A 26,540-nucleotide genomic window follows, 5' to 3' on the forward strand; every position below is an offset into this window, starting at 1 on the left:
AACGAAAAGCTACCGCAGCTGTCACATCACTGATTTGCACTGCTAAATCATCAGTAGGCTTCAATGACACCTTGGATACCACCTTGATGATTGTTGTATGTTGCTATTTTTCATAGCGTTTTCTCTTTCAAGCATACTATGATGGAATTGTTTGCTGCAATGATGGAATGATTTCGAAGCCTGCGGTAGATCTTTGACAGCTGCGGTACAACTCTGCGGCTACCGCAAACCGGAAAATTTTCTTAACAACCGTAATACATCGAATCAAAATTCCCGTCTCAAATCTGCGACACCAGTAATGTAGGATAGAAGTCCTGCTCATTTACTCCTACGACCACAGAAGATGAATATTGTTGTGGAGAGAAGAAACCAATTTCTTCCCGTCATAAAATCTGCGATTGTGGTAGTGAGAAGATTATGTTTTGCTCCCTCATACCACTACATATGAACACTAAACTCGTGGTATATCTGTCGAAACACTGGATAGCATTGGAACATGCCGTATATACGAATATAGAGCCAATATAGCGCTTATCTAATGCATGTGTGCAAAAAGCTTAGAAGCATAAATATGCATGAAAAAGGTTTCTATGCGGTGAAGGCAGGCTCGGATTTGGGGGGGTGCTGAGGGGGCAAATGCCATTTCTACGCGAATCATACCATCGCCGTTAATTAGAATGGATCAAAAACGCTGATTTTTAAATAAATCTCGTAATTTGCAATTGTGCATCAATATTCCTAATACTTGCTGAGATATTTCAGATAAACACCCTAAAGATAGTTTTATCTTCGTCATTTGAATGTTAGGTCAACTTTACGCTCCACGCATTCCAGAGTTCCATCTTCATCCATATTCTTTTATATCGCACCAAGAGCTAGGGCTCCCAGACGTTTAAAGCGATATGAATATATGTAAGCAACACTTCATGAAGTCATTGATCCCTACAAATTTTGGACCAATTCCTGGAAGAAAGGCTAGAAGAATTTATCCCAGAGAATTCTTGGAAAAGCTGTATTAAATCAAATGCAACAGTTTTTATGTCAAGGAGAAGCATTGGGCAGGATGCGAGAATTTTTGCTTTTTACTTTAAATTTCAAAATAATTTCAGTTAGGCTTAGAAAACCGTTGAGAGATTCTCACAGAGATTCCCGGGATATTCAAGAATTCATCCAGAAAATAATCTAGATAAATTTCAGAGACTCACAAATATTATCGCGTAATCCATTGAAGTTAACACTTGATTTGTGTTTTTTTTTTTCAAGAATGTTTCTAAGAACATTTCTATTAATTCCACTGAAAGAATTCACTGCAAGAGATATTCATAGGAAAATATCAGGATAAATTTTTGGAAGAATATACTGGAGAAACAACTACATTCTTAGCAATGTTTGTCTGCATGTCATCAGGAATCCCAAGAAAAGAAATTGGAAGAAAAAAAAAATCAACGATTTCTTCTGAAATCTATCCAGATTTTTTTCTGGAGATTCAAATATTGATTCCTGAAAACCGTTTAGATATTCCTGGAGTGATCGTGAGAGAAACTCTCAGCTAGTAAAATAATATTTAGAAGATTTATAAGAATGTTTCAAAATTGTGCTGAAATAAAATATTTACCATATCAAGAGAATTATTTTTTGTCGAAAGTTTATTCGTTTTACAATTACCTGAGGTGCTTTGAAATGGTACTAGAGCAAAAATAACTGCTGAATAGGGTGCGGCTTATTTTTCAAAAGTTCTCAAAACCAAAAATTCTACTGAATTCAAATCACATTAAAAGAGAAACCTCAAAATCTGAGCCAAAAATATTAACATTTAGAGGTGGCACAAGCGTCTTGAAGGTAAATTTTCAGATTATAAAAAATGACTTTCAGTAAAGTACACATAACTTTGTTATTTTTCATCCGATTTTTAAACTTTTAGCATCAATACCTTCAAAATAGATTTTATGCTAAAATCTATGAAAACTTTGTAGAACACAAAATTTGTCTAAAATTAAAACTAGTTTTAGTTAAAAGTAATTTACTCAAAATTTTTCCTCATTTTACTAAAAAATTCAACTTTGTTTGACCATAACTTTATGATTACTCAACCGGGTGTCCTACGTTTGGCAGAAACACGAAAAGTGGAAAAACAAAAGGCAGAATTTCTAAAGGCAGAACTAACAAAAGGCGACTACGCACAAAAGGCGGAATCACGAAAGGCGGAATCTCAAAAGGCAGAACCACGAAAGGCGGAATCACATAAGGCTAATTTAAATTAGGCGGAATTTTTGAACCAACAGAACGAACGGCCGGCCGTTTGCTCTGCTGACCTGACTCTTTAGTGGCACGTGGCGCCAAAGCCTAGAAAGAATATCCGATGATTGAAAGAAGGAAAAATCATTGACAATATATTGATTTTTTTTTTCGCATAAATGGTAGAATGTTATTTATCGATCATTCGGGCAAGTGGTATTCGGGAATGTTACTTTTGAGCAAGTGACGTAGAATCACAGGACATACGAAGACAAAAATTGTCACTTTTGCAAATAAGCAGTGGCGTCTCGTCCTAAGGTGCACTTGGTGCACTGCACAGTCAAAGATTTCAAACTAACAAATTAAAAATATATATTAATATTCTCAATACTTCCAACATTCATAATGTGTAGTTGCTTGAAAATGTTGTTTGATTTCTTCACCTTCAACTGGTCCATCGCCCTCAGTGAACAAACCGTTTGATTCTCCCTCCCATGGTCTTGCTCAACCAGTAAGCGAAAACAGCGAAGCAAACAAGACAAACTGCCATGCGTCTCCATCGTATTGCAGAGAATGTTCATTTCAGCCGTGCACTCTTTCTTGTGCACGAAAATAGCGTGTATGGACACAGCAGGAATGTGCATTTGTATTGACATTTCTAGAGCAACAGTGGCGTTGTATAGGTAAAATCTGGTTCACTCCAATTTGTGCACCCGAGAGAGAAATTGCCCATGACGCTCGCATTGGTTTGCAAGAATTGAGAAAGCGCGCGCAACTGGCGTCACGACGTCTGCTGTTGGAAGAGAAAGCGTCAACGCCATACATGCTTTGTGTGTATGTATGTTGCATGGAGCTTCCAGGTTTCGCGCGATAGTAGGCGCAATAGGGCACTTGCAGCCTTTGTTTAGTGTGCCCAACGGACCCCTTTGATTTTGCTGGGAAACGTTTCGTAACGTGTTTTCCGTTTCAAACCGTTACCCAGCAAAATCAAAGGGAGCCGTTGAGCACACTTTTGTTTGCTGCAAGCGCCCTATATTGATTGGAACCAATACTAGATGTTATAAACATATTGGCCAAATTGATTATGTTTTATCTTATTAAATACACAAAATTCATGTGGCTTTGAATTGATTCATAAACTATGTGTGAATATAGTTTTTCTTGCTCAACAGACCGACAACTAATAAATTGCGGTGGGCGTAAAGTGGGTTTCAGCGTTCAACAGTCAGTCATCATTTCACTTGAAAGCTTTGATGTATCCACAAAAGTATACAAAGAGATGTACCAGCGCTGGACATCGTCAAAAAGCTAAGATATCGTTATACAATTGACAAGCTGTGAATAATAAGAATTATTATATAGAATAACAACGTTAGGAATAATGGAGATTCGGAATTTCGTGAAAGCCACGAAATCCACGGAATTTATCCTTCATCGCGAAACTTGGAAAATAACGCGTAAATAGTTGAATTCTGACGGTTTATATGATAATCTCAGAAAAGTTCATATTTTTGCTCATAAGAATGGTTTATTTATTTGTAAGCCGAGTTTCATTTAAAAAAAATGTGCCAATCGTTTAGTTTCAAGTAAAGCATCTTTCTTTCTGCTTTAAATTTGATAATATGATATTGTACTTATTATCTCAGTTCGCAAAATACGAAAAATGATTGAAATTTATGCATATAAAGGTCATTTTTACTGTAAATATACATTTTTATGTCAAATATTATCAAACTATGGGACCGCGATTGATACGCAAAATTTTTCTTTCATTGCCTTGGTATCAGCGAAATTTTGAGAATTTTCCTTTTCCCTAAACATTGTATATTGGAATCATCCAAAATTCTTAAAACTTACAACTAGTGATTGAAACGAAGAAAACAAACAAAAAATACGTCCAATAAGCAACAAATATAATAGCTTCCAGACACTTCAAGATTGCATACAGTATTAGAAATTATATTTTAAGGTGTTAATAATAAGAAATTCCATTTAAAGCTGAAATACATTTTAAAAAATCAATTGAAAAATTCGTATTCATAATTCAAAATAAACGGTTTGTGTGAGTCAGTGCACAGGTAATCAAATTCGTAATGCCAAAAAGCAATAAAACTGGCTAGATTCATGGAACATTTAGAACACACCTATTGCTCATAGAAATAAAAACAGGCGCGACTATTTCACCCAACATAAACCTCGTGTGGGAAGATATTTTTCGGTTATAGTGGGGGCACTGTAGCGTAATGGACTCATCACCTTTGTATTAATAGGCTAATACCTACATATAAGATGAAAAACTATTAAATTTCAGGAATTCTACGTATTTCAAAAAGGGAGTCTTAAGTCCTCTTGGAAATTTTGAAAAAGCTGTCATGAATAGGAAACGCAAATAGCTCATTCTAATTATCGTTTGGAAGCCTAAGTAAATAGTTTTAATATGTTTTTGGCTGATTCCGCTTTTTCAGATTATGCCTTATGTTATTTTCCGCCTTATGTTACACATTTAAGGCAGTCTGACTTTTGAGTTTCTACCTTTTGTGATTCCGCCTTTCGTGTTTCCGCCATTTGTTAGGGTCCCACTCAACCGATTCTTAATGTTTTAGCATGCTTTTAAAGCTAATCCAATTGTTTTCAAACCTTTCATACATCACATTTCACTAAAATAAATGTCTTGACCAAGTTATTCAGCAAAAACTGCACAAAAACATGTTTTTCTAACGAAAAATTCCAGTTTTTCCAAGTTTTTGCCATATATATATTATCTCTAAAGCTGAAACTGGTTTTTCTCATTTGTTAAACATTTGAGTAGGACTTTGTTTGTAAATAATTAAAAAAAAAATGTTTGCATATATTAAAAATTATATGCACTTTTCAACTCGTAATTAAAGCAAAATGCTTTATAAATTTGAGTTTTACAGAAAAAGTGCAATTTCCGTCGTAAAAACTTAAATAATCAAAAAAAAATTGATTTTTTCATTAAAAAAATCATGTTTTTGGGTAGTTTTTGTTAAATAACTAAGTCTAAACCATATTTTAGAAAAATGTGTTGTATGAACAGTTTGAGAAAAATTAAATTTTCTTCAAAAACATGTAAAAAGATTCGAAATCTATTAAGTATTTATGAAGTTATGGTCAAACAAAAATGATTTTTTTTAGAAAAATGAGGAAAAGTTTGGATAAAAGTATGTTTAACTGAAACTAGTTTGATGTTCTACAAAGTTTTTGTATATTTAATTATGAAGACAATGGTGCTAAAAGTTGAAAAATTGGTTGAAAAATAACAAAGTTTTGATTACTTCACTGAAGGTCATTTTTTATAACTTGAAAATTCACCTTCAAGACGCTTGCGCCACCTCTAAAGGTTAATATTTTTGGCTCAGATTTTGAGGTTTCTCTTTTAATGTGATTTGAATTCAGTAGAGCACACGAATTTTTGGTTTTGAGAACGTTTGAAAAATAAGCCGCACCCTACTGCTGAATTAAAGTTGTTACCGTAAAACGGGGTAACTTTGATAGTTTTTTCGAAGAAAACTTGAATATTTATGCATGCTGTTTCAAAGAATTATAATTTATATTTTTAAAACAAGTACTGGCATCCTACCTATCGATTGCAGTTGATAGATTGCCAAAAGATTTATTTTGAATGGATATATAATTTTTCATATAATCGAAAGTCGGTTTTCTGTTTTGGGGTAACTTTGATAATGGAGTATGTATCGAACAAAATTGAATGAATTACGAACATTTGTAGGGCATTGCATACCTATAGGCGTTAAACGTTATATGGAAATTTCTGACTTAGATTACAAAAATGGTCGCAGTTTGTGAAAATGCTTTTCGCTAAGAGATTTGAGACCGTATTCAAGTTCTATGATAACTAGGCTGCCAAATATAAGTGGCCAACTAATCAAAAGTATATCAAATAGTGATCGTAGAACAGATTGTTTGTAAGCGTTTCAAAAATGCTAAAATTGTGTCAATTTTTAATATTCGTGTAAAAAGCCTCAAATGGTCTCGATTCAAATGAAAACAGCTCTTATATGGAGTGTCATACTTATATTCTTCAGTTTTGCATTCGTTTTGCTTAACCGATTAACAGAAATTATGATATTTCGTTTAGTATGTGGTGGGTTACGCAATATCAAAGTTACCCGCATTATCAAAGATACCCCGTTTTACGGTACAACAAACATTTAATGCAAAAGTAAATTGGGTTTATACTACGAGTGGCGTGAGGTGAGAATAGTCGGTGTCGTATAGCGAGGTGACATTCTCGACTCGAGTGAAGTGCAAATTAAATGGAGAGTCACTTCACTCGAGTCGAGAATTGTCACCTCGCTATACGACACCGACAATTCTCACCTCACGCCACTCGTAGAATAAACCCAAAAGTCACATTGTTCGAAAATTAAGAAATGAAGTTGTTTTATCTCTTGCTGAAATATATCGTCAATTTCAAAATTAAGGTCATAATTTTGTTTCTAGGTGAATCATTTTTAAGGACAAGTCATATTTGTATATCATAAATTAGATTTTCCACTTTCAAAAATAAGAATACCTCTATCTTTGTTCTGGTCTATATCTGTCTATCCACAACCTAATCCGAAAACTTTAAAATATTTTTCAAATCAATGTTCTATAGTTGTGTCTATCGGAAATATTGCTCTCTTGTGCATAAATATTCTGTATTTGCCTCTACTTAATACCTATTTGTATTGTTTACCTTCAATTGTGATATAATTCGTTCCGGATCAATGTGCATTTTCGAGTCGGTAATTTGCATGCAGTAGTATACGTTTGTAACTTTCCCAGCCCAGCCACTGTGTGTTCACTGTTCACGTACATCGACCTTGTTGCACAAATCTCAATCGTTTCTCACCGATGCAGATCCTTACGCAAGAAGATTGGAACGTCGTCCTGTTCAACGGGATGGAGAAGACCAGCCATTGGGCCGCCTTGTACTTTGTAACGCTCATGACCTTCGGGAATTATGTGTTGTTCAATTTGTTGGTTGCTATTTTGGTTGAAGGGTTTAGCTCAGAGGTAATTAGTTTCGTTGAAGAAAGTGGAGGTTTCAATATTGAACGTTTTACGTGAAATCCTAGCGAAACGAGCGAAGGGAACGAGAGCAGCGGGAACTCGTGAAGGCCAAACTCAATGCCGAGTCCTTGGCTGCTCAAGAGCAGGGGAGCGAGATCTACGATGATCCCAAAAGCTTTTCAGAGTCAACCACTAGTGATAGCTATAATGAGTCCAAGGGGAAATGGTTCAGCGCTGAGGAGCTTCGGAAGGTTAGATTATTTTCATGGTCAGCACTCATAAGATCACTGATATTGGAAACTATTTCAGATAAGGGACATAAAGTGCAACATACAGAAACAAAGGCTTTTGCAACCCGGGTATGATGACATAAATCTGTCGATTCCAAAGCTAAACTCGGAGAAAGATGCTCTCAATTCTATAGATCTATATTCCAACCGAAAGGTATTCTCAGTAATTCATGAAATCCGATATATCGCGATTAATACAATTTCCAACACATCCAGAAAAAATGCGAACCCCTTAAACTGTACAACATCCAAGTGACGGATCCTCCGATCATAACGACAACTGCCGCAACTCCTCAAGATTCGCCGAACGCAACCCTCGAAGGAGGTGCCAGTTTCAAAGATTGGGAAAACCTGGACTTTGAACAACTGGAGAAAAGTTCCAGCTCATCGCTACTTCGTCCCCCACCAATACTGGGATCTCTGAAAGCTTTGGACGATCGAACGTACTTCGAAGGCATGCCGGTGCTAAGTGAAATGCGCAGAAAGTCGGATAAGGGTACCGGTTCTCAAGGTGACAGTAAATCAGCGGACCGGATGCAGCAGTCGACGCAAGACGGATCACGCAAGTCGGAAACTACGCGGAAGCCTAGTCTGAAGAGTAGGAAGGATGCCCCACGAGAAGGCGAAGTACTCAACAACGGCAAATGCGTTTCTCGTAGTGGAGGTAAGGGATTTGTGATGATTGACAGTATATACCCACGGTGCTCCAATTACCGTTATTATCAAATAAAATATACCATTCAAACAGCAATCACCAGTTGATTCCTGTCGTTGTTCTGCACCTAAGGGCCGATTTTGAAAAAAATCCTTAGTCAGAATTTTGAGTTACGCCCTTTTGAAGTTTATATGATAGAAATCACATAAGATATGCCATTTTTACTTCTCTTTGTTTAAAGAGATTATACAAAAAAAAAAAACGATTTTTTATCTGGTTTTAGATATTGAAAAACACATTTTCCTAAAAAAAATTCTAGACCGACATTTGAAAAGGGCCAATGCTATGTTTAGTTATAACTTATCAACCAATACACGAACAATTATATCTAATAATCTAACGCCTGATAGTGATTTTAGGAAATTATCCAAAGCATTCAAATATGAATGAATAATTCTTGCACAGGATATGCAGATACGCCCTTCTGAAGTGTATGGAAACGGTTAGGTGCATACATCATCATCAAAGTTGATCGCAACATTCGAGCATAACATATGTACACTGTATCTACATAATTCTACATTTTATATTCTATTCAATTCAATTTAATTCTTTTCCATTCTAATCCGTTCTATTCTATTCAATTCTACTCTACTTAAATTTATTCTATTATGATCCACCCTTCTTGTTCTTATACATATTTTTACAAATACCAATGTTGTAATCAACAACTGCGCGCAAAAGAATTGAACGATGCACTTTTGATGTTTGCTCGACTTTATAGTGCTGACAGGTCTGTGAAACAGCGCTATGCACAGACTCCGACGCCAGTTCATTATGTCAGCCTAGTCATCGACCAGTCGCATTGCAGAAGTCTTTTACATGAAACTTGGAGATATGAAATTTTTCGAAGATTTTGTCAGACTCAGATCTTCCCAGCTCTCGACAAACTTGTTCAAATTACCTTTAAAACAAGGATCCAGCTCAAATGAAAATCATTTAATACAAAAAGCTTCAGTTCCTGAAAATACATAAAAATTCCCTGGCCACGATCACAGGGTTTGACGGTGCCAAAGTAGAAGGTGCACCATAATAATACCCGTCTGTGAAACATATCACCTTCCCAATACTTTGGCACACCTCCAACGGTTCATGATTTATCATGAAACGGCTGCATTCAGGCGGAGGATCTGTTAATATGTCTCGGCATATTATCAGGTCCTCTTCGAACGGAGGGACCGCCAGGGCTCATTAGTTACTTATAAACCAGTGCTGTTTGTTTGATGTTTCAATTCGTTTACACGAGCTGTAGCATCCTTTGTACTAATCAGCAATGGTGGTTAAGTTTCGAAGCCAACGTGTGATCAATCGTTTTATAATGCAATATAAGAATGGGTGTTTGGTGGAACTGTGCGTTACACTCGTCGTTATTAAATTTAGTGATTGTGAAGGTGCTAATAGTGATTTTATAATTAAATCTATAGTGATGAAAATTTGAAAATTAAGGTGGAAGTGATTCTGATAGTTTTGTTAAAAATATAATAATAATGATGTAAACTCTACTAATTTAATAATGACCATAATACATTGTGCAATCATTTTTCTGAATATAAACTCAATTGCCTAGTTCTTCAAAAGTGCATGATAAAAGTGTTAATATGTAATGACAGCGAGTGCAGAAGAATGGATCGAAGTGATTTTTTTTCAATGTAACTTTCTTGATCATAGTTCTAAATCGTAGTTTGAATAGTAATGACTCTACAGCAACAAAAATAATGATACATTTAAATTGAATATCTTTAAATTACTTAGTAATGCTAACAGATGGTAATGCTAAAAGATTTATATGAAAATGGTGTGATGTGAAAAGTGATATAATAGAAAGTATATCTGAAGTGTATTACGAATGTTGATGAGTGATAATCGGTGATATACGTGATAGTGTCGAAAATAAAAGTGACGATAGTGAGTGATGAAATGAAATGGGGAATGAGGATCTTTTAATAAAACTATTTCGTTCTTCACTTTAACCACTCTAGTAGCATTTCAGGCTTTATCATAGTTTGATAGTAGTCTGAACTACTAGACTGCAAAACTACGGCAAGGGCTGATTGCTGCTAGCGTACACAGTGACCATTTGAGCAACATTGCTTAGGAACGTCTGTGTGATGAACGCAATAGAGGCTTATAAAAGCAAATGCTGGGAAGGAGCTTAGGGCAGATTAAGAGTGCCAGTACTACCCCTATCGCTACCGACAAAAAAAAAAAAAAAAAAAAAAAAAAAAAGTTCCTGAAAATACATAAAAATTATCATGTATAAGTTGGAATCCTTATTTGGACTTACTGTGATATAATAATCCAAATTTTCATTTATATGGATCATATGAGAAGCACGCATCAGGAGTCAGAATCTGTGCATAGCAATTTTTTACAGAGCTGGGAGCGCTAAAAAACCGTACAAATATCGAAAGTGTACCGTACAAATCTTTTGCGCGCAGTTGTTAATTCATACAGTGTCCATTTGTAAAAATATGTATGAGAACAAGTAGGGTGGATCAGAGTAGAAAAAAATTAAGTAGAGTATAATTGAATAGAATAGAACAGATTAGAATAGGAAAGAATTAAATAGATAAAATAGAATACAGATGTATAATATAGGAGAAGGTTTCGACCGTGATTGTTTTTTAAATTATTATTGTTTTATGGCTATATCGGTCATGCGACTCAAAGGTAAAGGGAGTCTATAGAAGCAAATGATGGAAACGAATAGGTGCATAGGCGTCGCAAGGGAGCGACAAGATTGAAATTTAATTAGGTGGTGAAAATTGAGCAAGCCATTTTAAAGTCAGTAAGCATCGAAGCGTTAGCAAAACTTAAAGCTTTGAGCCAACCCTTTTCCAGTAGAGAAGCTAGGCAAAATACAGGACGCTTCGATGCTTACTGACTTTAAAATGGCTTGCTCAATTTTCACCACCTAATTAAATTTCAATCTTGTCGCTCCCTTGCGACGCCTATTCACCTATTCGTTTCCATCATTTGCTTCTATAGACTCCCTTTACCTTTGAGTCGCATGACCGATATAGCCATAAAACATTAAGATGTATAATATTAGACCTGTGCGCCGCCGCGCCACGCCGCCGCCGCCGACCCATTTCACGTAACGCCGACGCCGATTGATACATCGGCGGCGCGCCATACGCCGATCAACGTCTCGCTGCCGATTTTGCGTTTTCACGCCGATAAATACATTAACTCAAATAATTTATAATAATAAAAAAATAACCAAGGTTATTTAGATATCGTCTGAGGATAAAAAAAATTGTACATCAATGTTTCAAGGGATTTTTTTTCAAAAAGTTCGAAAATCGCCCAGTGGATCCTTCAGAATTTTTTCTACGGATCCCATGGATAATCTTTTCAAAGTTTCTTTTAAGAATACCTTCTGGAAGTGAATAATTCTTGAGATTCCACCAGGATTTTATTTTTTAAGTTTAAGTCTTTCGTGAAATTTTATTTAAATTATTCTAGTGATTTTACCAAGATTTTCTTCGGCGTTTCCTTCAAAAAAATGTTCTCCAAAAATTCCTTACTTTCCAAGAGCTCATGTATACATCAATAGATTTCCACCTCAATTTTTATCATGAATTCACCCTTATTCATGTAAAATCGTTCAAGGATTGATTGTCCAGAATTTTTGAATGGATTTCTCTATTATTTTTTTCGAAAAGAATCGCTGAGACACCTAGTTCTTGAAATTCTCATAGTAATTTCTTTAGGATTTTTTTAAAGAAATTTCTTCTGGAGTTTTTCTAAGAATTGCAAAACTAACTATTGTAGGAGTTGTTTCTAGCACTTCTTCAAAACTGTTCTAACGATGCGGCATAAATTTATTCAAAAATCTCAATCACCTTACCAGCGTGTGAGAAAAATATCGCCTTAAAAAAAAACTACAATGAACTAGGAGAATGAATAACTTACGGCACATTTATTCTGTTAAAAAGTCCTGTGAGATTTCCTCTAGAAATTTCATTAAAATTTGTGCAACTATTCCTCCAAGTTGTTTTTTAAGGAACCCTACCATTGATTATTTTTGGAGTTTTTTTAATAAATCGTACAATAGTCACTTCAAGAATTCCAACAGTAATTCCACATTGCATTTTGTCAGGAATTATTCAATATGTTTCTTTATTATTCCTGGAGTTTCTTCTGGGATTTCTCCGATGAATAGGGTCCTTAAATGTTTAATGAAATCTTGTTTTTATCCAATAACACGGAATAGCATGTTACTGCAACTTCTTTAGCAATTTTTCGAGCTCAAATAACGGCTATATCATATTTAAATTTTAATTTAAAAATTAGGTCCATAAATGAACCTTGACATTTTTGATCATGTTTGACGTTCGCTTAATCGATAAAAACAGCACAGGGGCTGTAGTTTAAACTGGGGTTGTTCCTATCTGACATTTCGGAATGGACACGGAAAACAAAATACACCCAAAATTTGAGTTTAAGCCAAGAGGTGTGACAAAATCTAAAAAAACATAACAAATGTTTTTTGGACTTAAACAAACGAAAAACATTTAAAAATTGAGCAAACATTTGTTTTTAGCCTAAACTTAAGCGTTTGGCACTAGAATTGGGACAGGGCTTTAGGATCCTATTCTCCAGAAGTTCTTACACGGTAATCTTGAGATGTTTTCTAGATTATGCTTGAATTACTTCAGTGGTTCAGTCAGAATTTTGTTGAATATTCTTACACGAATTCCTGCAGAGCTTCATGCACTTATTTTCCAAAATTTCATTCTGAAAATTCTTTTAATATATCCTTACATTTTTTTCACTAAATGCTCCACGAATGCTTGAAAGGATTTTTCTATATAATCCTTGAATTATTTCTCCAGAGTCTTTTACGGGAACTATTTCTTGAGCATGTTCAGAGATTTATAAAGAAAGTTTGCAAGAAATCCTCTAATAAAATTTGTAGATATTCCACCAGGGGATCTCGTAAAAAAATCAGTGTTTCTTTGATATTTGAAGAATATTTCCATAAGTCAGTGAGTTGCTCTTCTCTCTTTAAAAAAGTGTCATGCCATCAATATTCATGAAAACTCCTATAAAAAAATATTTTACTATTAATTCTCAAAAATATTTTTCAGGGTTTGCTATAGTACCGTTAAGTCACCAGTCACCGTGCGGCCTCCATTCACCGTGCACATATGCAAATTCCCCAGATGCAGGGGCCCAGATAGCCGTAGCGGTAAACGCGCAGCTATTCAGCAAGACCAAGCTGAGGGTCGTGGGTTCAAATCCCACCAGTCGAGGATCTTTGGGTTGGAAATTTTCTCGACTTCCCAGGGCATAGAGTATCTTCGTACCTGCCACACGATATACGCATGCAAAAATGGTCATTGGCATAGTAAGCTCTCAGTTAATAACTGTGGAAGTGCTCATAAGAACACTAAGCTGAGTAGCAGGCTCAGTCCCAGTGAGGACGTAACGCCAGAAAGAAGAAGAAGATATGCAAATTCCTACAGAATATTTATACAATATTCGCAAATTATTCTTTTGGCAGCAAAATAAGATAAAACTGATGAAATGAGGTAGTTCTTGTCACAAAACATTTTGAAAAACCTAGTGTATGCAGTCAAAATCATGTGAATTCCGTTTAATAATGCGATTTTTCAATACTCTTAGTAGAAACGCCAAAAATTAACATTTTTCATTTCAACGTTAGAGTATTACATTTTTCATTATTTCAACAAGTTTTCGCTGCAGATACTTCTAGTAAGATGTATTTCATCGTATGATCAACGTCTCGCCGAGGTGAGCCATGAGGTTTTATGCAAATCAGATTTTTTTTCTTGCGATTCAGTCGAAACACAAATGCACGGTGAATGGACCCTTTTCAATATTTATGGTTCCTTTTACCGTGCTTTAGTATAAAAGGCTTGAAATTATTGGGTAATATTGAATTTATCGTTATATCGCGATTTAACTACTTTATATTTAGTTTTTGAGCAAATATGAAATGGTTTGAACAAAACAGTCAAACCTCCTATAACGATTTTGATGAAAAATTAGTGATTTAGTTATTTTTCAAACTTTTTATGATTTTTATTTTAATATAAGATTTAAGTACCCTTAAAAGTGAGTGCGCATACTACTAGCAACATATTTTTTCCACCAACAACGTTTCTTCAAGGTACAAAATTAAATCATGTCAAAAACAACACGCACGGTGAATGGTGATATAGAATGGTGCGAGGCGATCTTAACATGATATTTGTAAACATAATTTTTAAGTATTTTATTGCATCACTGATTTTTTATTTTTCCCTGAATTATGGTATAATTGCACGCTTCGTAGTGGTATTCTAGTTCGCTTATAATGATTTGTAAAAAAATATAATTTATTGAAATGCATATATTTTTTTTAATGCACGGTGAATTGTAGCTTGACGGTAATTTATTCTGTCATTCTCATTGGAAACCTTAAAAAAATGGATGGACATTAGGCCGTCCCTTATTTTTCGAAAATGCAAAATGTTATAAGTTCGTCATTGTAAAGTGCTCGTTTTGGTAAGAAAAAAATCAGGTAAAAATTTGAAGTCCGTACGGGGACGCTAAGTGGTCCCCCAACGACCCTAAAGGTATTAGGTAGAGATGAACCCTGTGCGACAAATTGAGCTCCCTGCTCTAGTGTACGCAACATGAGTACGAAAAGCCACTAGTAACAAATTGATAATCAGCATGGACTTTTAAGTAAAATAATATTTTATATTGTGGATATCTTCATAACACTGCACGCTGATATAAAATTCAAAACTACAAAGGGATCGTTCAAATATTACGTAACGCAACAGGGGGAGGGGGTCTTCCGTAGTGTTACGGTCCTTACACAATTTTTTTTTTCATACAAAAGTTGTTATGTGGTAGAGGGAGGGGGTCTAAAATTGACAAATTTTGCGTTACGTAATATTTAAATCATCCCAAAGAAAACAAACTTCTATGCTGATTATCAACGCGCGCAGAACAATTTGTTACTGGTGGTATTTCGTACTCAGCAGCGAGCACGATTACGCGCAAGGGGTCATCTACACCTAATGAATTCAGGGCCGTTGGGGGACCACTTGGCGTCCACGTACGGACTTCAAATTTTTACCTGATTTTATTCTTACCAAAACGAGCACTTTACAATGACGAACTTATAACATTTCGCATTTTCGAAAAATAAGGGACGGCCTAATGGACATGGATTTTTCTTCGAATAAGTGTCTTTGGTATCTTCCGTTAGTATGACAGGAACAAATACGGGATAACAATTTCAGACGCTTGAGTGCGGTCGTCCCGCCGCTTTGGATCAATGTTTGATGAAGTACAGAATTATTCATCATATAATTTTGGAATACAGTACTAACCCGATTTTGTTAGTCCCTTTTTCAGAAATCTTGTTGTTGACAACAACAACTGTTTGATTATTTAGTCATGTTAAAGCTACTATTAATATTCATAACAAGGCAAATATAGAATATTGATCAATTGTTTACATTTTGAAGGAGAGCTTCACAAAGTTTTGAAAAAGAGGCTGACAAAATCTGGGCCTCTAATGTAAACAACATTTTAACTACGTGAAATGACACCAAAATAAACATTAGTTATATTGGAAGCTAATGTTGATACTGTGATGCCGCAGATTTTGATTACCCAGCTTCTTATCATTTTGATCATTTTAACAGTTAAAATATCAAAACTGAAAGCAGAAACCTGTTCCTAAAAAATCAAATTAAAAACGATTTTTGCCATAAGTTACAGTGATGTTAAATGTCATGAACATCACGTGACTCTGACGATTGAATAATGCGAATATCTTCCATCCCCGTGGAAAAAGTCATTGGAAAATGTTTTTCTCTAGTGATCATATGTGAACTACTTGCAGTTGGCCATATATTGGCTTAGAAAAACGCTATAAGCACTTCAATGTTTCCGAAATTTCGACATTCAACAGCTCTCAGTGAAAGCAGTTTAAATATTTGATTTTTTTTTCCGCATTAAGGACATTGAGAACTCATTGAGGTTACACATATTTTTGACTGGCATTGAAATGAAGTCATCAAAATGAAGACTTTATTTTTTATTAGTATGTAGCACTTTTGAGTTATAGTTATGTAAAATTGTTACAATAATAAAAAAATGGTAGAAGAACAAAATATGATATCGAACTTAAGATAATAATAAATTGATACCAAACAAAGATATCATCTTACTGCTGAAAACAAGATATGTTTTCAATATGCTTTCTTCATGATGTTGAACTTTGCTCGAGTAATCTAAACAGCACGCAAGAAACTATGATAGAAATTTGTACATTTTTTCTGTTCCGAGAAAATAAAATACCGACAATATCCAAAGCTGTGATTATTTATTGTGGAATATTGTGAACGATTCTATAGATATGGATATCAGATAAGTTAATTCAAAAGTAACGCGAAAAGTCCAGTTAACTTCTACAAAAATACAAACAAAATTTTGCACAAAATAAAATTACTTTTTTTCAATTTTCTTAAATAAAAAGTTTTAATGATCGGGTCAGATAATATATCTTAGTAGCAACAACGGGGATATAATATATTATATGATAGTTTTACTAGTGTTGAAACAAGGATTTTTTATATAAACTTCCAAACTTTGAATTCTTACCAAAATGACTGAAAGTATTCCTGCACTCTATTTCAATCATAAGATTGTAAGACACATATGGGAAATGGAATTTCAAGTTTGGTGTCGATTGCATTTGTACGCATACGGTTTCATAAGTTATATGTTCCATTTTTTTTAATGTTCAATTTTTGTCCACGCCGATGTACGCCACCGCCGCCGAAAATAGTCAACGGCGTGATGCTGATGGCGCCGCCGCCGCCGGTACAAAAATGCTCTGACGCCGCCGCCGACCAAAAATATTTCGGCGCACAGGTCTATATAATATAGATACAGATAAGTCATGTTCGAGTGTTTCGGTCAACTTTGATAGAGTCATTGTTCAGCCATATTGAAATGTGTATACCTCAATTATACTTTGGTCCTTTTTCAATGTCAGTATAGACAATATGTGTACGTGTAAATTTGGAATCGTTCAAATATTACGTAACGAGGGAGTTCGGTAGTGTTACGGTTCATACATTTTCCACACAAAAGCTGTAACGTGGGGGTGTCAAATTGGAAAATTCTGCGTTACATTATATTTGAATCATTCCTTCTGTGCAACTTGCTAAATTGAACCGCAAAAGTTCAAAACCGTTGATTATAGATAGAGCAGAATCCACCATATTCCATATTCTTTCCATACATTTCAAAAGGGCGTATCTGCATATCCTGGCCAAGAATTTTCCATACAAATTTGAATGGTTTAGTCAATTTCCTAAAATCACTACCAGGCGTTAATTTGGCAGATATCATTTTTCGTGTATTGGCTTATTAGTAATAACTAAACATAGCATTGGCCCTTTTCAAATGTCGGTCGAGATTTTTTTTAGAAGAATACATTTTTTAATATCTACAACTACAAAATTTTATTATAATCTCTTTGTTTAAACAAGTTAAAGTGGCATATTTCGTGTGATTTCTATCATATAAACTTCAAAAGGGCGTAACTCAAAATTCTGACTAAGGATTTTTTTTTAAATTCGACCCAGAGGTGCAGAACAACGTCAGTAATCAACTGCCGACTGCCGTTTGGATGGTATGTTTTATTTGATAAGCAGTTTTACGCGGAAAGATGCATTTTGCGTTTAAGCCTGATTCGCTGTTGACAATTAATTTCTTGGCTTATCTTGATACATGGAAAATTTCTGCAAGGAATCGATCAAGAATGCGCTTTTTTTTCTGATCGCAGTACGCAGTTGAAAAGAGATGTCAGTTCGAACGGGAGTCGCTGTAGAAAATTTTTGCAAGGAATCGGCGAGAAATTTCTTCAGCTATTCCTGTTCAGCAGCAAATCAGGCTTTAGAATGAAACATTAGATGAAAACGGTCTTCTACAAAGTTGTTTATACTAGTAAGGCACTTTGTTTGGTGTTATTGAAAATTAGGGTGGTCAACGTTTTCATTGAAATGGTGTAACTAACTTTCTTATTTGTAGAAATTATATTATACATGTTTCAGAAAAGTTGTAGACCATTCAATTTCAAGCAACTTTGCTGAAAAAAGTTTTGTTGCATCTCTTAAATTGACCGATTTAGAGCATCTTGCCTACGGTGACATAGGGTGGTCCGAGCAAAATTGGTTTTCTGACTCTAGCGTTTTTATTTCTAATATCTCATCAAAGTAGTCTATGAAACACTTTTAGAGCTTTATAAAATGCGTAACTTGGAGAGTACTTCTTCTGTTTGGGAGTATTTGTTGTTTTTCTCTCAAAAACATTCCTACTTTGATTGTGAATATCTTTGATTGGGGCAAACATAAAAAAATATCTTTTGACAGCATTCAAAAGACAAAAAAAAAATTGTATATTATAACAAAAAATTACATGTGTGTTATTTTTGTAACTCTAATAAAATGCCTTGAAAAACAAATATTTTTTATCCCAAAGAGTATAATAAAATGTTTTAAGTTCCGGAACCAGACCGGATTGGGGTGTAACTTTTACTCACTTCTACGGACAACGGCAAACCAAAACTGGGAGATTATCACTCAACTAATTCAGGGGGAACTTGGGGGTTTTCTCACGTGGGAATAAACACGACTTGTACGTTTGAGGTGTAAAACTGAAGAGAGCCTCTTTGGGCTTGTTTATTGTAAATATAGTTCGACAGCAGTGTTGCCAGTTTCTGCTGAATAGTTTATGGGGTGCTGAATACACTCATAAATGTTTTTATACAAAGTATATAATTTCGATATACATCAGCTCTTCCTTCTTATAAAAGATTGAACAGTAATTCAATAACAATAACTTTAATAATATTCGAATTCACTTTCTACTCTAGACTTCCTAATTCTTTTTGAACGCCGGGGTAGGCCAGTAAGCGCTACCGGTTCCGACGGAAATTTTCTTTTCCTATTCATACGCTCTACTATTTCATTTTGATCCTTTCTTAACTCACTAACACTCTGATCCGGTATTTGCCAGACATCGATCTCCTCAGATGGTCTTTCGGGTTCGGCTACAGTCGGCAACGACCGACCAGTGTCAACTACTCGCACTGTACGTCTTGGCTGGTCCCGTAGACCTCGTCCATCCTTAACGAGCCTGATTTGTGTTGGATGTGCGGTAGTTGTCGCCTCGTTTCCAACCATGATCTGCAATACGTTTTTAGAAAATCGTTTTAGAAAGGATGCCTTTATCCATTTTTCGCGTACACGTGGAATGTTATGCTTGTACCACACAATGTCCCCTGGTATCAGAGAATCTAACGGATCTGTTCGATAACTTGCAACATTTTGACTAGTATTTGCCTCATCATTGGGGGATTGTGGTACAAGCATCTGCTTATAATGTTTCTTAGGGTTAACCAAATCGATTAACATCTTAGGAGTATACGTAAAGATTTTCTCAGAAGGAAAATTACCTTCCATCGTCAAATTGTTATTTCTATAATTGAATAGAAACAAGTTGATCTGATCTTCCAAACTCAACTCCAACATTCCAGGTTCTAATAAGAATTTCTTGAGTACGTCTTTAACTGTTCTTACAAGTCTCTCCGCCTGGCCATTACTAGCAGGATTATATGGAGGACTGTTCAAAACCTTTATACCTTGTCTTTGAAGGAAACTTTTGAAAGAATGTGAGTTGAAAGGAGGACCGTTGTCCGACACTATGACGTCCGGTAATCCAAAACGAGCAAAAAATTCAATGAGTTTCGTCAATACCTCTGAACAGTTTGTACCTTTTCTCATCCATTCTACCTCCACCCATTTAGAGAAACTATCCACCATCAATAAGAAGGTACGATGTTCAAAATGGAAGAAATCAATGTGTATTCTGCTAAATGGTCTCGTGGTAGGTATCCATTTTGAAGTAATGTTTTGTTTTGGTACTATTGCCATACTTGCACAAACGTCACAAGCAGCAACAAAATTTTCAATATGTGTGTTTATTCCAAACCAGTACACTGTTCTTCTCGCCAGTCTTTTCATTTTGACGATACCCGCATGGTTGCCATGTAAAAGTTTTAGAATCTCTTCTTGCATTACCTGTGGTATTACGACTCTATCTTGAAATAACAAGCAGTCTTCAATAATCTCTATTTCCTGTCGATTGGTATAAACATCAGCAAATTGTCTGTCTATCTTCTTTGGCCAACCATGGTGTATACAATCTATGATTTTCTGTAAACAGTCATCCTTCTTAGTCTCTCTAGCAATAACCAGAAAATCAATAGGCAAGTTGTCCCCAAAATTTATGCTTTTAATAAATTCTTGATCATATTCACTGGGAACTGACACTTCTAATGGAAATCGCGAACAAAAATCCGCATTACCCATTTTTGCAGAAGGCCTGTACTGAATGTCAAAATCATACACCGAAAGTTCTAAAATGTAGCGTTGAATTCTTGTCACAAATATTGAATGTTTGCCCTCTTTACCGAAAATCCCAACTAAAGGTTTGTGGTCGGTAAAAACTGTAAATTTTTGACCATACAAATATTTATGGAATTTCTTAATTGTGCAAACAAGTGCAAGTGCTTCTAAATGTAATATGGGGTATTTCTTTTGTGCTGCATTTAACGAAAAAGACGTGAAACATATTGGTTTCTCAACCTCGTCAATTACATGAGCAATTACTCCTCCCAAACCATAGCCAGATGCATCTGTGACAACAACAATAGGTTTCTCCGGGTCATAAAATTCAAGAAAATCAGTTTCTAGTAATAACTTTTTAGAATTCTCAAATGCTTCATTACAATTACTGTTCCATTCAAACTTGACATTGTTTTTCAATAAATTGTACAAATGATACAATTTTGAAGACAAATTTGGGATAAATTTGTTATAATAATTGATAAGTCCCAAATAAGACTTCAATTCAGTCACATTTGTTGGAATTTCAGCTTCTCTTATAGTTGCAATTTTGCTTGAGCAAGGAGTTAAACCTTTGCTACTAATCATATGACCAAGATACTCTAGTTCAGTCACAAAAAACCTGCATTTGTCCCAATTAATTTTGATATTTGCTTTAGACAATCTATCTAGCACCATGTAAAGTTTTTTCTTGCAATCCTTCAAGTCTTTTCCTGCAATAAGCACATCATCCAAATAGACGCAAACGTTATCAATACCATGCAATACTTGATCCATAACCTGCTGAAATATAGATGCACTAGAGGAAGCTCCCTGTGGCAATCTATTATAGGTAAAAAGTCCTTTAATTGTGTTAATTACCATGAATTTTCTTGATCGTTCAGATAATGATAGCTGTGTATAAGCGCCCTCTAAATCAAGAGCACAAAAAACTGTACATCCCGCCAATTAAGCGAAAAGATCCTGAGCAACAGGTAATGGGTAAGTATTTGGTATGATAAATTTATTAATCGAGACCTTGCAGTCAATTACTAGTCGTATGTCATTATTTTTCTTCATTACTACAACTACAGGTGATGCCCACTCACTGGTTTGAATAGGAGTTATCACTTTTTCTGCTTCTAATTTGTCCAAATAATTTAAAACTTTCTCCCTCAAACGATAAGGAACGTCGTAAGCCTTCTTAAAAATAGGAATATCACTTTTCAGAACCAAATCGGCTTCAAAATGTTTTATAGGCTTAGAGAAATTCTTGACAAATACGTCAGAAAAATTCAGCTTAATATCTGTAATTAGTGCATCATGTTCCTTCACTGAAATATTATTCACTGGCATCAAATTACCAAAAAAAAATCTCCAGTTGGGAAAGAACTCATCCAACCACGGTCTGCCCAGCAAAGGAATAAACTGGTAATCACAATCAAGTACTAAAAGTGTTAAATTAGCTTCCTTACCATTGTATTTAACCTTAACCCCAACTTCCCCAGACACCTTTAATCTGGAACCATTTATAACAATCAGTTGTTTAGAACTTTTTACTAGAGGAAGGCCAAATTTGGAAGTAAATAAATTTTTGCCCATTACTGTAACAGAAGAACCACTGTCCACCTCCATCTGTACAATATTGTTCTCAATAGACACATTCAATAAACAGGGATCGCTTATCTTATTGATTGAAGTAACATGCATACATTGTAAATCACCTGAATCATTTTCGTCCGTATCCCAGTTCACCGACCTCAACCTATCCAGTCGTTCGGCCAAACTGACTGTACTGCTTCCTTCCTGGGCATCGATACGATTGACTTCGCTCATTTTTCAGCTTGTAGCATTTTCTGCGTACGTGTCCACTGCGTTTGCAGAAGTCACAGTAGCGCTGATCCAAGGGCCATTGATCGTTGTCTCGGTTGAACCTCCGATGAGCAGGTCCAGCAGATGAATTTCGATACCTGACTTGCTGAAAATTTGAGTTTTTCCGGGAATTATAATAACGATCCTCCGCTGGTCGAATATCCGGTCGCACACCAAGTCGGCTTTTCCCCGAACCGCGAAAACCTTGTGCTGCCTCCTTCATTCGCTGAACGACCGCGCCTCTTCCTCCAGTCAAAGGATATCTTGTGTTTAAAGAAGCTACCAAGCCGACATCTTCGTTGTTCGCCAAAGCTTTTGTATGGGTCGCCGCCATTTCCCAGGTGGCAATAATCTTCTCCGCTTGCTCCAGCGTAAACTTTGCACTGTCCTCAGTGAGAAGACGATGCTTAAGATTATTATCCGTTAAGCCAACAAGAATGCGATCCAAAATGAGTCGATTCTTTTGGTCACCGAACTCGCAGTGTTCTGCTTGGAGCTTCAGTGAAAAGATAAAATCGCTAGCCGACTCACCAGCTTGTTGTACCTTAGTACCAAAATTGTACCGCTGGAGTAGAACTGAGTCTGTTTTATCGAGCCTCTCCTTAAGCTTTTGGATTAGCACTTCGTAGGACACTTCGTCCATCAGTGCCTCTGTCGGCTAGAGCTTTTCAGCCATACTGAACAAATAATCTCCTCCTAATAAGAACATTTGGTCTTTCTTATCATTTTCGTTGACCCTGTTCACCCGGAAATGGAAAGCTAATCGCCTGACCCAGGAAGCAAACGATTGTCCCTTACGGTAGGGTTCAATATTGGGGGCCACTACATATGACATATTTGCCAATATCTAAGCAACAACGAAAAAAATTAAATTTTACAAAAAGTTCACAAAATTAAAATGCAAATTCAAAAAAAAAATAAACTTGGACCGGCCTAATCTTCACAACTGAGTCGAAAAAGATATAAAAGAATGATTACACTCACCCGATCACAACGTAACCTCACCAACGCACCAGCCAACAAGCGGAAGGAAGGCTTGCAACTCGCCACCCAGCGATAAAGGAACAGCCGGAAATTTCCCGCCAAAGCCAGCTACCGACGCCGCACAATTCACTGCGCAGATGCCTACTAGGAGTAAAAGAAAAACACTCTTAATAAATTTGTAAAATAATTGTTCCCTGAAAACAATAAAGGCTTTCAATTATGTTAATTGTGTTACTATTGTTTAACCAAAACCGACGCCAGCAAAGCAAATGGCGGTTAAAATACAATTATGCTTTCTTACCGTCAAAAAATACCAACGAAAAAGGAAAATTTCCACTCGCGGAATTTGATTTCACTTTTCCGAGTATTTAGTTTTACTTTATTCTTACCACCGCTCCAGTCAATTTTGGACCAGCCTAATCCTCCTTCCCGCGGGAGATGGGAAAAAAATCTCACCGTGATGGCTGCCGCCCGAGCTGTTGCACTGATCGCGCGCCGAAAATCCAACTTTCGGACGCCGTTTTCCTCGTCGCCACTAAAATGTTTTAAGTTCCGGAACCAGACCGGATTGGGGTGTAACTTTTACTCACTTCTACGGACAACGGCAAACCAAAACTGGGAGATTATCACTCAACTAATTCAGGGGGAACTTGGGGGTTTTCTCACTTGGGAATAAACACGACTTGTACGTTTGAGGTGTAAAACTGAAGAGAGCCTCTTTGGGCTTGTTTATTGTAAATATAGTTCGACAGCAGTGTTGCCAGTTTCTGCTGAATAGTTTATGGGGTGCTGAATACACTCATAAATGTTTTTATACAAAGTATATAATTTCGATATACATCATATAATAACTTTTGAAATAAAATAGATATATGAACAATCTTTTAACATGAAAATTTGCGTTTATAGACGACTTTATTTCAAAAGTTATTAAAATGTTTGTGATAAAAAATATTTGTTTTCCAAGGCATTTTATTAGAGTTTTTTTGTTTTGTCTTTTGAATGCCGTCAAAAGATATTTTTTATGTTTGCCCCAATCAGAGATATTCACAATGAAAGTAGGCATATTTTTGAGAGAAAAACAACAATTACTCCCAAACGGAAGCAGATAGCGAGTTTCTTTACTTACCAAATTATGCAAATTTTCAAAGCTCTAAAAGTGTTTCATAGACTACTTTGATGAGATATTAGAAACGAAAACGCTAGAGCCAGAAAACCAATTTTGCTCGGACCACCCTATGTCACCGTAGTCAAAATGCTCTAAATCGGTCAATTTAAGAGATACAAAAAAACTTTTTTCTGCAAAGTTGCTTGAAATTGAATGGTCTACAACTTTGCTGAAGCGTATATAATACAATTTGTACAAATAAGAAAGTTAGTTACACCTTTTCTATGGAAACGTGGACCACCCTAATTTTCAATAGGATCAACCAAAGGGCCTTATTAATACAAACAACTTTGTAGAACATCATTTTCGTCTAATGTTTCATTCTAAAGCGCAAAATGCATCTTTCCGCGTAAAACTGATTCCTGGACCACTGTGCAGTGCAACAGTGTGGGTTGGTCACAGTGGCACCCGCAAAGGGCGCCTAAATGCGTCACGCATTTGGTAATTTTTATAAAAGATTTATTAAATAAGGGCGTCTCTTAAGACACAATTTCAAAAGAAATTTCATAACGTATCTAACAAACTACACACTCTCATAAAATCCATTTTTAGGAATCACGCCACTAGATGCCCGCAAAATCGATCCCCTGTCGCAGAGGAGTAACAGGATACAGAATGATACCCAAAGAGACAGACGAAATTCGTCCCGAAGAAGTTCCGTAAGGCGATCGTCGTCCATCAAGATCGACAGTGGACCCGGAAGCATCGCCAGCAATATAAGCGCTCCATCGTACTCCAAGTACATCTACAACGACAAGAATAAGTATTACATAGATAGGAAGAGTTCCCTTCGGTTGAGCGACATAAAATCTCCGAACAACGCCCGGCGAATGTCGTCCATAGAGCACACGTATCACAAACATTCGAGGGTAAGCGTGCACAATCTGGAATTGAGGAAAATCCAAGAAGAACTAACGAAAAACAAGCTGAACAACGCTTCGGTGACATCGGTCCAGGATGTACTGCCCGATGCACCTGATACCCGCATCAAGAACAAATCCAAGGGTCGCCTGAAGCAGTTCTTCCGCTACGTCACCCCGAAGAATTTTGTCGAGGAACGTGATTTGTACACTTTGTATATTTTCCCGGAGGATAACAGGTATGTTTTAAAGGTCTGTCTACAAGGAATAGTCACTATAAACTACGTAATTTACAGATTCCGCCAGATTTGCAGTTGGTTCGTGAATCAGAAATGGTTCGACAATGTGATATTGCTGTTCATAGCGCTGAATTGTATAACGCTTGCCATGGAGAGACCCAACATCCCGCCCACTTGCACCGAGAGATATTTCCTGTCCACTGCGAACTATGTTTTTACGGTTGTATTTGCAGTGGAGATGTTCATCAAGGTGAGTTACAATGGTTCTGTGTTAGTAAATGATGCTCATAGTCGCATAATTCACCATTGCAGGTTGTCGCTACTGGAATGTTCTACGGTCGAGATGCGTATTTCACTTCCGGTTGGAACATTATGGATGGTTCGCTTGTCATAATTTCCATCGTCGATCTTTTGATGTCCTTGATCAGCGAGTCAAGTCCGAGAATTTTCGGCATATTGAGGGTAACATTCAGAGGTTTCTTTGAGGTAATATTGGATTAACCCTATGCATTTCTGGACAACTAGGTCTTTCGATTGTTAAGGTCGCTTAGACCTCTAAGGGTAATCAACAGAGCACCAGGATTGAAGTTGGTGGTTCAAACACTGCTTTCATCATTGAGACCCATCGGAAACATAGTGTTGATATGCTGCACATTTTTCATCATCTTTGGAATTCTTGGAGTGCAGGTTCTTAATCCAATCCCAA

At 36.1% G+C, this 26,540-nt stretch overlaps 1 protein-coding gene across 5 annotated transcripts in view; it reads left to right on the top strand.

Annotated features, from left to right (window-relative positions):
• Positions 1-26,540, top strand: part of LOC5568434 (voltage-dependent T-type calcium channel subunit alpha-1G) — a 113,235-nt gene that overhangs the window by 71,549 nt on the left and 15,146 nt on the right. For 4 of the 5 annotated variants that reach the window (XM_021850463.1, XM_021850466.1, XM_021850464.1 and 1 more), the window contains 8 exons: positions 7,123-7,278; positions 7,341-7,526; positions 7,585-7,719; positions 7,782-8,229; positions 25,288-25,834; positions 25,892-26,084; positions 26,147-26,296; positions 26,360-26,521. In XM_021850463.1, coding sequence (XP_021706155.1) covers positions 7,123-7,278; positions 7,341-7,526; positions 7,585-7,719; positions 7,782-8,229; positions 25,288-25,834; positions 25,892-26,084; positions 26,147-26,296; positions 26,360-26,521 — 1,977 coding nt within the window. The remainder of the gene's footprint in view (positions 1-7,122; positions 7,279-7,340; positions 7,527-7,584; positions 7,720-7,781; positions 8,230-25,287; positions 25,835-25,891; positions 26,085-26,146; positions 26,297-26,359; positions 26,522-26,540) is intronic. The other variant, XM_021850467.1, reaches the window with a different exon arrangement.

Source organism: Aedes aegypti, chromosome 3 (genome assembly GCF_002204515.2).
Source record: "Aedes aegypti strain LVP_AGWG chromosome 3, AaegL5.0 Primary Assembly, whole genome shotgun sequence".
Classification (NCBI taxonomy): Eukaryota; Metazoa; Arthropoda; class Insecta; order Diptera; family Culicidae; genus Aedes; species Aedes aegypti.